The 13,648-nt window shown below is 43.3% G+C and overlaps 2 protein-coding genes and 1 non-coding gene across 3 annotated transcripts in view; all 3 read right to left on the minus strand.

The window, feature by feature from the left end:
* The window catches only part of LOC134326771 (zinc finger protein 850-like), a gene marked incomplete at its 5' end in the record, with an annotated part of 251,417 nt that overhangs the window by 112,004 nt on the left and 125,765 nt on the right, over positions 1-13,648 (minus strand). The gene's annotated exons all lie outside the window — the stretch shown is intronic.
* On the minus strand, positions 3,994-4,065 carry trnaq-uug (transfer RNA glutamine (anticodon UUG)). The gene has a single exon. It is a non-coding gene; the product is annotated as a tRNA-Gln (tRNA).
* On the minus strand, positions 8,617-12,989 carry LOC134327029 (maternal embryonic leucine zipper kinase-like). Its single transcript, XM_063009115.1, has 16 exons — positions 12,839-12,989; positions 12,230-12,303; positions 12,040-12,130; positions 11,926-11,973; positions 11,696-11,844; positions 11,265-11,382; positions 11,078-11,163; positions 10,844-10,960; positions 10,611-10,754; positions 10,456-10,524; positions 10,110-10,202; positions 9,805-9,903; positions 9,561-9,629; positions 9,370-9,468; positions 9,040-9,249; positions 8,617-8,924 (listed from the first exon to the last, which is right to left on the minus strand). The coding sequence occupies exons 1-15, from the start codon at positions 12,987-12,989 to the stop codon at positions 9,115-9,117; spliced, it is 1,542 nt and encodes a 513-aa protein (XP_062865185.1). The 3' UTR covers positions 8,617-8,924; positions 9,040-9,114.

The following is a 13,648-nucleotide window of genomic DNA, read 5'->3' on the forward strand; positions in this document are numbered from 1 at the left end:
TAAAAAACTCATATTCCCATATAAACAGTGTATCACGAAAGTGAGTACACCCCTCACATTTCTGCAAATATTTTATTATATCTTTTCATGGGACAACACTATAGACATGAAACTTGGATATAACTTAGAGTAGTCAGTGTACAACTTGTATAGCAGTGTAGATTTACTGTCTTCTGAAAATAACTCAACACACAGCCATTAATGTCTAAATAGCTGCAACATAAGTGAGTACACCCCTCAGTGAACATGTCCAAATTGTGCCCAAAGTGTCAATATTTTGTGTGACCACCATTATTATCCAGCACTGCCTTAACCCTCCTGGGCATGGAATTCACCAGAGCTGCACAGGTTGCTACTGGAATCCTCTTCCACTCCTCCATGATGACATCACGGAGCTGGTGGATGTTAGACACCTTGAACTCCTCCACCTTCCACTTGAGGATGCGCCACAGGTGCTCAATTGGGTTTAGTCCATCACCTTTACCTTCAGCTTCCTCAGCAAGGCAGTTGTCATCTTGGAGGTTGTGTTTGGGGTCGTTATCCTGTTGGAAAACTGCCATAAGGCCCAGTTTTCGAAGGGAGGGGATCATGCTCTGTTTCTGAATGTCACAGTACATGTTGGAATTCATGTTTCCCTCAATGAACTGCAGCTCCCCAGTGCCAGCAACACTCATGCAGCCCAAGACCATGATGCTACCACCACCATGCTTGACTGTAGGCAAGATACAGTTGTCTTGGTACTTCTCACCAGGGCGCCGCCACACATGCTGGACACCATCTGAGCCAAACAAGTTTATCTTGGTCTCGTCAGACCACAGGGCATTCCAGTAATCCATGTTCTTGGACTGCTTGTCTTCAGCAAACTGTTTGCGGGCTTTCTTGTGCGTCAGCTTCCTTCTGGGATGACGACCATGCAGACCGAGTTGATGCAGTGTGCGGCGTATGGTCTGAGCACTGACAGGCTGACCTCCCACGTCTTCAACCTCTGCAGCAATGCTGGCAGCACTCATGTGTCTATTTTTTAAAGCCAACCTCTGGATATGACGCCGAACACGTGGACTCAACTTCTTTGGTCGACCCTGGCAAAACCTGTTCAGAGTGGAACATGTCCTGGAAAACCGCTGTATGATTTTGGCCACCATGCTGTAGCTCAGTTTCAGGGTGTTAGCAATCTTCTTATAGCCCAGGCCATCTTTGTGGAGAGCAACAATTCTATTTCTCACATCCTCAGAGAGTTCTTTGCCATGAGGTGCCATGTTGAATATCCAGTGGCCAGTATGAGAGAATTGTACCCAAAACACCAAATTTAACAGCCCTGCTCCCCATTTACACCTGGGACCTTGACACATGACACCAGGGAGGGACAACGACACATTTGGGCACAATTTGGACATGTTCACTGTAGGGTGTACTCACTTATGTTGCCAGCTATTTAGACATTAATGGCTGTGTGTTGAGTTATTTTCAGAAGACAGTAAATCTACACTGCTATACAAGCTGTACACTGACTACTCGAAGTTATATCCAAGTTTCATGTCTATAGTGTTGTCCCATGAAAAGCTATAATGAAATATTTGCAGAAATGTGAGGGGTGTACTCACTTTTGTGATACACTGTATATATATATACAATATAAAGAAGTACTGTTTGTTTGTTTATTAGGATTTTAACCTCATGTTTTACACTTTGATTACATTCATGACAGGAACGGTAGTTACTCATAACACAAGATTCATCAGTTCTCAAGGTTATATCAAACACAGTCATGAACAATTTAGTGTCTCCAATTCACCTCACTTGCATATCTTTGGACTGTGGGATGGAGCCGGAGCACCCGGATGAAACCTATGCGGACATGGGGAGAACATGCAAACAACACAGAAATGACCCAGACCGCCCCACCTGGGGATCGAACCCAGAACCTTCTTGCTGGATCTTGTGACCTTGGCTGATGATCTACACTGGATGTTAGATGCTGCAGAGTAGTGTTCATAGTTTTTACTCATGTATGAGAGGTGAATAAGCAAATGTGGCTCAGTGATGGTAGTGGACACTTGAATATCTACAAAAAATACAAGGGACAATCTTTGGGTTATAAAATTATATACGATCAGCCATAACATTAAAACCACCTCCTTGTATGTATACTCTTTTTCTATCAGCTCCACTAACCATATAGTTTACTAACCATTTACTGACTTTCTCTATGGGATTAATAAAGTTATCTATCTATAGGTGCACTTTGTAGCTCTACAGTTCCACTGTCGTCCATCAGTTACTCTGCATACTTTGTTAGCCCCCTTTTACTTTATTCTTCAATAGTCAGGACCTCCACATGACCACCTCAGAGCAGGTACTATTTAGGTGGTGGATCATTCTCAGCACTGCAGTGACACTGATGTGGTTGGTGGTGTGTTACTGTGTGTTGTGCTTATATGACTGGATCAGACACAGCATCGCTGCTGGAGTTTTCAAATACCGTGTCCACTCACTGTCCACTCTTAAATTATACACACCTGCTTTGTTGGTCCACCTTGTGGATGTAGTCAGAGATGGTAGGTCGTCTGTTGCTTATTATTGTATTACTATTATTGTTGTTGTTGTTCTTGTTGCTTATTGTAGCTTTTAAGTTTACGTTATCCACAGTATTCAATGAACTTTAATTATTTAGCAGCTGTTGTCTAATGCTAGAAACTGTTAGCCTTTTAGCTAACGTTACCTGAAGTGTTTCAGTTCAGACTACCAGTTAACCTGAAACTAACTAGATAACATTACCTAACAGTTTCCATTTCCAAATTGTTCTCTATCTTAATCCAAAACTCATTAATATACTTTCTGCTTACATTTTACTAAGTAAAAAGTTGTTAAGATTAAATGTTTATTTACCTCACACGAACGAACGATTCCTCTTCTTCAACGGCTCGCGTCGCACTGTTGCTATGGTGACGCTCGTTCTGCCGCCGCTGAATCAGAGACTGGACGCTGGGCCACAGCCGGACAACCAGCGTCGGCGCGCACGCGTTTCTACGAGCACCAGCCAAACCCAGCTGTGGTAACAACTGGGCCGGATCTGGCTACATTGATTCTGGCCGATTCTGACACTCGGCCGACTGTGCCGATAGAAAAGTGGGAACTGGGCCAGATGATTGTGCTAGCTGGGTTAACTTAGAAACCTTCCGTGAACGTTACTGGAACGATACTTTATACACATAAGAAATAAAACCTTATACAAGCTTTACCTAACGTTCTCTGTTAGTTCTCATAAAACCATGAGAGAACGTTAGGTTTCATAGTTTTATAGTTGGTACTTGTAAGTAAAGGTTGATCTACATGGACCGTCCCAAGCAAAAGGCTGTTTTTTTGGTAAGTTCCTACCAAAAAACTTTAAAGATCATAAGAAAACCTTCCGGGAACGTTACTGGAACGTTACTTTAAACACATAAGAAAGAAAACCTTAAGGCAACTTTTAGATAACGTTCTCTGTTAGTTTTCATAAAAACATGAGAGAACGTTAGGTTTCATAGTTCCCGGAACGTTCCGGGAACAGCGCTAATTTTTTAAACGAAAATAGAACGTTCCCATAACGTTATGGGATGGTTCCCTAAAAATAACCATAGGGGAACCAAAATCTAACGTTACGGGAACGTTCTGTGTTAGCTGGGTAAACTTAACTCGGTGCAGTTTAACAGTGGAATAGTTATTTTGATACCTGGGTGGCAATGTTTAACTAAAATTACTTTTATTTACTGACTGAAAACTTCTAAATTAGCTCAGAATTATATAAATCACGTAAGTTTAAAAAATCTGAGATGTAAAAGTAAAGTCTGAAGTTTTGTGTGTGTGTATTTTCCTTTTTGGCTTTATTTACTCAGCAAATGGTGAATCAATGACAATGATTTGCCTTTTGGTGTTACAATTTGGCATAGAACAGTCACATGTGGAACACTATTCTCTACTCATCATTGATAAGAGTGTTTTTACCTAAATAAAGCCAGGTTCCACCGAGATTTGAACTGGGATCACTGGATTCAAAGTCCAGAGTGCTAACCATTACACCATGGAACCACGCAGTGAGGTTTTACTTAAGCCCAAAAGTTAATAATTAGTCATTTAAGAGCAAGTTGGCTGTTTGATGGCGCTGTAAACAATGATTTGCGATTATATTTTGGGATGGAGCGGCACTTGACACTGACAGCCCTTCAGTTATGGAGCTGCCACACAGAAACGATGGAGAGCTTTACTGTTGTTGAGCAGAACAGATCTTCGTGTGAGATGACTGAGGTTCATGTATTTTTCTTTTAAGAATAAATAAAAGCTGATGCTGTAACCTCATACTTTCCTAATACTTTTATTCTACACGGTCTAAATTTATTTTAGTCTTCTGCCATGTGCAGTGCAAGAATTCACTAAATTACACAGCAGTTCTCTTTTTATTTATTTATTTATTTTTGCCATTGACAAAATTGATTGTAATCATTTATAAAGGTCATGCCATGTTCATTAGGTGAAATGAAGCCAGAATTAAAGATGGTAGAAGAACAGGGTGGTATTCTTACTTTCAGTGATTAAATTACTCAGGTTAGAAAGTCCTGATACACAGCACATGCTTACCTGACTCTCAGCCATGCTACCTTTAATAGTTAACCGCAACCTTGGTGTTATTAGCACCATGCTCTAACCAACTGAGCTAACCAGCCAGTTCATCTGTTCTCTTTAGATCTTTGTACATAATTCTACACTAACTCCATTCAACCAGCTGCATGGCAGAAACAAAAACCTTTTGTAACCCGTAATTAGTTTCATGTTATTTTAATGATCTGAGATCTCAGTCCTACTTCAGACATCACTGTCTACTCATTTCTTATGTTCAGACTTTCTTAATACACATCTAAGAGGTTTTGTAGGTTCTTAAATGTTTGTCCTATGAAAACTACACTATATTGCCAAAAATATTCGCTCGTCTGCCTTCACACGCATATGAACTTGAGTGAGGTCCCATTTAATTTAATATAATGTCGGCCCATCCTTTGCAGCTATAACAGCTTCAACACTTCTGGGAAGGTTTAGGAGTGTTTATGGGAATTTTTGACCATTCTTCCAGAAGCGCATTTGTGAGGTCAGACACTGATGTTGGACGAGAAGGCATGGCTCGCAGTCTCCACTCTAATTCATCCAAAAGGTCTTTTATTCATCTTTATGGATCTCGCTTTGTGCACTGGTGCGCAGTCATGTTGGAACAGGAAGGGGCCATCCCCAAACTGTTCCCACAAAGTTGAGAGCATGAAATTGTCCAAAATCTCTTGGTATGCTGGAGCATTAAGAGTTTCTTTCACTGGAACTAAGGGGCCGAGCCAGACTCCTGAAACGTGACTTACTTTTAATGGGAAACCTGAGCCTGGGATGATGCACACAATCGCCCTATTCTGGCAGGGATGGATGAGAGGCAGAAATGGAGCTCCTGGTCCAGAGCCCTCAGTCGCTCCCTGTACTTGTTCTTGATGTAAGTTAGGCTTGAAAAGCTCAGTTCACGCCATGAACGAATCAGATTTAACATAATTAAACAAGTTTATAGTTTATTTCTCAATTATTTGTCATTATACTAAGAGCACTGCTTCTTTTCTGCATGTTCTCTCTGTAGCTCGGTTATGGCTCTCTCAACTCAAAAAAAGCTTTATTGGCATGACAAATAAGGACATTCGTATTGCCAAAGCAAGTTACAGAAAAATAATAAAAATAACAATAAAAAAAGAACAAATATATACAAAACAGTTACTTGTGCAAAAAAATATAAAATAGAATAAAATATTTAAAAAACAGTGCAAAATAATAACAATACAAATTATAATATTTACAGTAATGAGGTAGTAATAACGATCAGTTTGTGTGTGTGTGTCTCTCTCTCTCTCTGTGTGTGTCTCGCTCGCTCGCTGCTCTCTGTTTTCGAATTTGAATTTGGACAATAAACAGCTCTTATTATGACTGATTAATTCCCTGTACTGATGCGAAGCAGACTGGGTGGATTACAGCCGCTAAGAACTGCGCAGAAATAAAAATATATATAGCGGCTCCCAGAGGCGCGACTCAGTTCCTTTTGTTCATTTTAAAGAGCCGTTCAATAGAATCGGATCGTTCGAGAACGACCCATCACTATCAGAATATTTTTGACAGCACCCCTGACAAAGCCAGACGGCACCCCATGGTTTAGACCATGCACTTGGTGATGTAAGGCTTGGATGCAGCTGCTCGGCCATGGAAACCCATTACATGAAGCTCTACACTCTGTTCTTGAGGTAATCTGAAGGCCACATGAAGTTTGGAGGTCTGTACCGATCGACTCTAAAGAAAGTTGGCAACCTCTGTGCACTATGTGCCTCAGCATCCGCTGACCCCGCTCTGTCATTTTACATGGTACCACTTGTTTCCAATCGCTTCCACTTTGTTATAATACCAATGACAGTCGACTGTGGAATATTTAGTAGTGAGGAAATTTCACGACTGGACTTGTTGCACAGGTGGCATCATGGTACCACGCTGGAATTCACTGAGCTCCTGAGAGCGACCCATTCTTTCACATATGTTTGTAGAAGCAGTCTACATGCCGAGGTGCTTGGTTTTATACACATGTGGCCATGGAAGTAATTAGAACACCTGAATTCAATGATTTGGATGGGTGAGTGAATACTTTTGGTAATATAGTGTATTTTGCATTTTGTTCCTGGACCTCATGTACAGTGTATCACAAAAGTGAGTACACCCCTCACATTTCTGCAGATATTTAAGTATATCTTTTCATGGGACAACACTGACAAAATGACACTTTGACACAATGAAAAGTAGTCTGTGTGCAGCTTATATAACAGTGTAAATTTATTCTTCCCTCAAAATAACTCAATATACAGCCATTAATGTCTAAACCACCGGCAACAAAAGTGAGTACACCCCTAAGAGACTACACCCCTAAATGTCCAAATTGAGCACTGCTTGTCATTTTCCCTCCAAAATGTCATGTGATTTGTTAGTGTTACTAGGTCTCAGGTGTGCATAGGGAGCAGGTGTGTTCAATTTAGTAGTACAGCTCTCACACTCTCTCATACTGGTCACTGAAAGTTCCAACATGGCACCTCATGGCAAAGAACTCTCTGAGGATCTTAAAAGACGAATTGTTGCGCTACATGAAGATGGCCAAGGCTACAAGAAGATTGCCAACACCCTGAAACTGAGCTGCAGCACAGTGGCCAAGATCATCCAGCGTTTTAAAAGAGCAGGGTCCACTCAGAACAGACCTCGCGTTGGTCGTCCAAAGAAGCTGAGTGCACGTGCTCAGCGTCACATCCAACTGCTGTCTTTGAAAGATAGGCGCAGGAGTGCTGTCAGCATTGCTGCAGAGATTGAAAAGGTGGGGGGTCAGCCTGTCAGTGCTCAGACCATACGCCGCACACTACATCAAATTGGTCTGCATGGCCATCACCCCAGAAGGAAGCCTCTTCTGAAGTCTCTACACAAGAAAGCCCGCAAACAGTTTGCTGAAGACATGTCAACAAAGGACATGGATTACTGGAACCATGTCCTATGGTCTGATGAGACCAAGATTAATTTGTTTGGTTCAGATGGTCTCAAGCATGTGTGGCGGCAATCAGGTGAGGAGTACAAAGATAAGTGTGTCATGCCTACAGTCAAGCATGGTGGTGGGAATGCCATGGTCTGGGGCTGCATGAGTGCAGCAGGTGTTGGGGAGTTACATTTCATTGAGGGACACATGAACTCCAATATGTACTGTGAAATACTGAGCAGAGCATGATCCCCTCCCTCCGGAAACTGGGTCGCAGGGCAGTGTTCCAGCATGATAATGACCCCAAACACACCTCTAAGACGACCACTGCTTTATTGAAGAGGCTGAGGGTAAAGGTGATGGACTGGCCAAGCATGTCTCCAGACCTAAACCCAATAGAACATCTTTGGGGCATCCTCAAGCGGAAGGTGGAGGAGCGCAAAGTCTCGAATATCCGCCAGCTCTGTGATGTCGTCATGGAGGAGTGGAAAAGCATTCCAGTGGCAACCTGTGAAGCTCTGGTAAACTCCATGCCCAGGAGAGTTAAGGCAGTTCTGGGAAATAATGGTGGCCACACAAAATATTGACATTTCAGGAACTTTCACTAAGGGGTGTACTCACTTTTGTTGCCGGTGGTTTAGACATTAATGGCTGTATATTGAGTTATTTTGAGGGAAGAATAAATTTACACTGTTATATAAGCTGCACACAGACTACTTTTCATTGTGTCAAAGTGTCATTTTGTCAGTGTTGTCCCATGAAAAGATATACTTAAATATCTGCAGAAATGTGAGGGGTGTACTCACTTTTGTGATACACTGTATTTTAAAAAGGTTATTAATAGTGTACTCTCTCTTTTAGGAGACATGAGTTCATTAAGTTTTAGGGTAACGATCTCAGGCTGCTATGAGTAACTGACAGAAGGTCTGTATCTTCACTGCTGAGTTCAATGTTCTGGAACATGTCGGGAAACGTTGTGCCGCCTTTGACGTCATATTACTGACATTATACACAAAACAATGAAGAAATAATCAGCTATTGTGAACATGAACATTCATGCACCTTCATATATTCAGTGAGTTTATTTATTTTACATTTAATTGTATAAGATTTTAAGTCTTGTTGATCCTGGTCATCCATGTTCTACACTTCTCATACAGCTGTGTGGATCAACAAGGGCGGCACCTCAGTGGAGTTCCTCTAACCAGTCACACACAGATACCCAAAATGCATCGTTCTGGTAAAAGAAGAGAGAGAGAGAGGATGGGTTAGAGAGAAACAGCTGCAATAATCATTGAAATGTGAAATTGAGATGTAACGTGTCCTGATTGGATGGCGCCACCATCGTCCCTCCTTGATGCGACAACAACGTCTCCTGTTAAATAAAACAAGAAGAGGTGTAAGAACATTCCAGAAGCTGTAGTGTTTGGACAGATGAGCATGTAGAGCAGCGTTTATCAGGTAAAATACACTGATTGTGGAAATGTTACCTGGATTTCTTACACATCCGCTCAGCTATCTCTTTTAGACGAAGCACAAGAACCTCAATATTAATAAATATGTATCTACATTTTGGCATCTGTGTTGATGCAGATACAAGTACTGAAATGTATCTCAGACACCAGCTGCTTGGTGCTTTGGTTGGACTGTCTGAACATCACAGCCATCTCGGTGATGCTCTCCTCATGTAGATGATCCAGCTGAGACACAAACACACACACAGACACAAATATATGAGTATGTAAGATAATAAAGATACAATCTTATGTACAGTGGATCTCCATCATGTCACTGTACTACGTCGAGGGTGGATGTTGTACCTGGCATGTGCTGTGCCATTCCACAGGGCTGCTGTACTGCTTCATTACCCACTCATGATCCAGCAGATGCTCCACCTTTATGCGCCGCTCTGGAACCACCTACAGGACAAGATACAAGAACTTCAGGTGATGAAGCCCACAGAGAAACACACACCCACTTTGCTCACATTAAACACACCATAAACACACACCTGCAGCATTTCCTTAATCAGCAGTACAGAACCAGGAGACAGCCAGTCAGGAGTGTCAAAATGTCCTTTCTGAGGAAACACAGAGCAAAACAATCACATCTGATCAAAGAACATCACCACAAGCCGTTACTGTTACTTTTACTGTGTGTTTAACATGCTGCTGAGCATTAAATAATGGATTCTGTTTCATAATCGTAACAAGACGTGTATGCCAATGGTGTTTCATTGTAGTTCCAAGACTTACAGTGATTTGTTCATGGAGTTCCACAAAGTTGTCACCATCGAACGGGAGGTAGCCACACAGCATGTCATATAGGACAACACCCAAGCTCCAAACATCTGCCTAAACACACACACACACACACACACACACACACACATATTCATTGTCTTTTTTAAACATGCTTTACCCTGGTCAGTCCCCTCATCCAGACCTCATAGAATAACTCATGAATGGGGCTACATAGGGGACTGAACACCTTGGATTTGGAGACTTTTCAATTGAAGTTTATCAGGAATAACCTGGGGACACACCCCAATCAAACCTACCTCTGCACCATGATAGGGTTGCGCATCAATGATTTCTGGTGCCAAGTAGGGAGGGGTTCCACAGCCCTCAATCAGAGCAGTACCCAATCCACCCTACAACAAAACAGAATTCTATCAACCGAAGGTCCAACTGTTGACTCGCATCTGCAACACAGCACACAAACTGAACCAGCATGGCTCTGTGACGTCCTGTTCATCTAACTGATCACTGAAACTAATTGTGGACACCATGTGTGCAAGGCTTCATTAAAGCATGATGGATGGGGGTAAACACACCACCTTACTAGACTCTCTGAATGGCACGCTTGATTTAAGTATACACTACAGTCTTAGTAGAGACACGAACCTCTGGTTTGGCACAGAGCCCAAAGTCGATGAGCTTGATGTTGTTCTTCTCATCCAGCATCATGTTTTCCTGAGAGTCAAAATAAAACACGTCATGTTCAAGCACTAACAAAGAAAGAGCACAAAGTATAAGTGGAAATCGTTTGGCTGACGCACTGGCTTAAGGTCACGGTGGGCGTATCCCTGGCTGTGGATGTACGCCAGCGCCAAGACGATCTGACGGAAGATCCTGCGCGTCTCCTCCTCCGACAACCTGTTGTTATTATCGATGTGGTCGAACAGATCTCCACCCGGACAAAACTGGAGGAGAGAGCGAGTCATGTGAGCAGCAAATCATTATAAATCCAGAGATTAAATCAAATCTGATAGTTTCCAACCACTGATGGTACCTCAAGCACCATGTAGATCTGGTCAGCAGTCTCCATGACTTGGTACAAGCGGCACACGTGCTGATGCTTGAGGTTCTTCAGGGCTTCAATCTCGATCCTCAAATCAGACAACTCATCCTGCAATGGGGAGGAAACAGGAACAGTTTTATGACTTTTCAGATCAGAATTAGGAGAAACAAACGTTTGGAAACTGAGACACGTCCGTCTTTAACAGACAGTTTTGCTGAAACTAACCCCGAGCTCTTTCTTCTCCAGGATCTTGATGGCCACTGGCTCTTGAGTCTGAATGTGCCTGCCGAGCTTGACCGTCGCATAACCACCTGAAGAACGATTGAATTAAAAAAATATTAAGTCAGGTTTCAAAAGATGCACATCTGTGTTACACAAAGGCAGAGAGATCACTGAAAGTGGTACCAGTTACCTGATCCAATGGTTTTGTAAACCTCATAGCACTTGTGCAGCTCAGAGACGTCCTCAACCACACGTGATGTTCGTTCTGAGATGTCGATGGTCTCGGGTACAGTGCATGGCACCTCAACCTGCTGCCCACAAGAGACATGTTATTATTATTACTGATTGCTCTTCTTGGCCTCTTGTTTGGCCTCTTCAGAAGGTCGTCACAGGTATCTGGAGTCAAGGGAGGAACCAGGGGAGGATCCGTAGAGCCAACACGGCCATTGAGGAGGTCCCACAGATGCTCAATTGGGTTCATGTCTGGGGCTAAGAGGAATCCAGGGGCCAGGGTGGTACTCAGCGGTCCTCCTGACCCAAAATGGTCCTGGTAGGTCGTCACAGGTATCTGGAGCCATAGGAGGATCCAGGGGAGGATCAACACAGCAAACTGATACTCACCTGGTTCCCATCTGCCTTATGGTCTCCTTCATAGACTGAACCGCAGTCTTCCTTTCCCAGCAGCTCTCCAAGGGTGTATTGGCTGTCCGGGTTCGTGTCGGTCGTCTTTTCCTCTTGACCTTCTCCGTTGGTGGTTTCTCCTTCAACATCTTCAACACAAGTATCACCAATGATGCTTATGTGTTATGTGGACCAAAAATAAGGGTCCATATAAAGACCGGCGTACTCACCCTTGTTCTTGGGAGCATCACAGATGACTTCTCCAGAACTGATCCCACCTACAAACCCCAAGAGTCACTAGAGTTTAATAGTGTCGGGCTCGAACGTGGTGGTGTTAAGGTTACCTGGAGCTTCAGAAGACACTTGTGGTCCCTGGGAGTCTGTCTGCTCGCTCGAGGAATCTGATTCTAAATCATTCTCGTACCCGTCTGATTCCTGCTGATTTAGACGGATTAAACTGGTGTTACAGAGACGAGAACTGAACCCCTCCCCTCCCGGAGTATAGTGGTAATGATAATTCACCTCGCTCTCGACTGTTTCTTCTTCTCTCTCAGTCAGGTTCTGAATGGCGCTGATCCACGCCCGTCTACTTGCCTCACAGTCCCACGCTGGGGGAATAGAACATAAAACCTTCTTATTTATACAGTCGATGATATAAACACCGGTGAAATCGTCCCAGACTTAAACACAACGGGGGGCGGTTTGGGATGCAGCCCGGCACAGAAGTCCGCTGTGATGCACCCAAATGATGAGGGGCATACGGCCGCATTATGGGTGCATTATGGGTATTTCACAGAGTCCAGGAGAGAGCTGATTTAGATCATGTAAAGTCATGTGACCTACCTTAAACCTCTTCTTGTAGAGAAGCTGATTGTTCTGTATGATGAACCACCGCCTGCAGAGATCAAACACATCATATATACATATATATAAAATTGAGTGTATAAATATAATAGAGTGTAAATATACTGTATAATATTAATTGTATATATACTGTATATATATACATATATATATATATATATATATATACAGTATATATATATATATATATATATATATAAAATTAAGTGTATGTATATAGAAATCCTAATATATACACTAAGCATCAGTGTACAGACCTGTTCCAGGTTTTAAACACACTCCTGGTCCTCTTAAACAGAAACCCCTCCATCAGGAGCGCTTCCTGGGCCCCCGTGCCTCCCCCGTGACCTGGGTCACCCCCGGAGGATGCCCAGGGAGGCGCCCCGCAACACAGCACACGCAGAAACCTCTGTCTCAGAGAAGCAGCCATCGTAAATGAGGAGAAAATCTAAATGCTGCTCCTGAAGAGCACAGGTCCACATTGTGATGTCACAGCGTTCCGAGGGAGCAGAGTGAATTTACCTTTACCATATATGGGCATGACTGGATTCATGTGACTGCACATATACTGACTTGATTTCCACTGTGGGACGGCTTCTGGAGGGTCCTGGGTTTGATTCCTGGGTGGAGTTTGCATGTTCTCCCCATGTCCTGGGGGTAACGGGTTACCCTAGGTATAAGTGTGTGTGTGACACACCCTGGTACTGACACACCCCATACCATGACACACCCTGGTACTGACACACCCCATACCATGACACACTCTGGTACTGACACACCCCATACCATGACACACCCTGGTACTGACACACCCCATACCATGACACACTCTGGTACTGACACACCCCATACCATGACACACCCTGGTACTGACACACCCCATACCATGACACACTCTGGTACTGACACACCCCATACCATGACACACCCTGGTACTGACACACCCCCATACCATGACACACCCTGGTACTGACACACCCCCATACCATGACACACCCTGGTACTGGTAGTGACACCCCCCCATACCATGACACACCCTGGTAATGGTACTGACACACCCCATACCATGACACACCCTGGTACTGACAC

Source organism: Trichomycterus rosablanca, chromosome 14 (assembly GCF_030014385.1).
Source record: "Trichomycterus rosablanca isolate fTriRos1 chromosome 14, fTriRos1.hap1, whole genome shotgun sequence".
In the NCBI taxonomy this organism is placed as follows: Eukaryota; Metazoa; Chordata; class Actinopteri; order Siluriformes; family Trichomycteridae; genus Trichomycterus; species Trichomycterus rosablanca.

Coding starts and splice junctions, on each gene's coding strand:
- LOC134327029 (XM_063009115.1), bottom strand. CDS start 12,989: ATGGCTGCTTCTCTGAGACAGAGGTTTCTGCGTGTGCTGTGTTGCGGG. Junction 12,304..12,838: donor TCTGTTTAAGAGGACCAGGA/GTGTGTTTAAAA, acceptor CTATTCCCCCAG/CGTGGGACTGTGAGGCAAGT. Junction 11,164..11,264: donor TTACAAAACCATTGGATCAG/GTAACTGGTACC, acceptor ATCGTTCTTCAG/GTGGTTATGCGACGGTCAAG.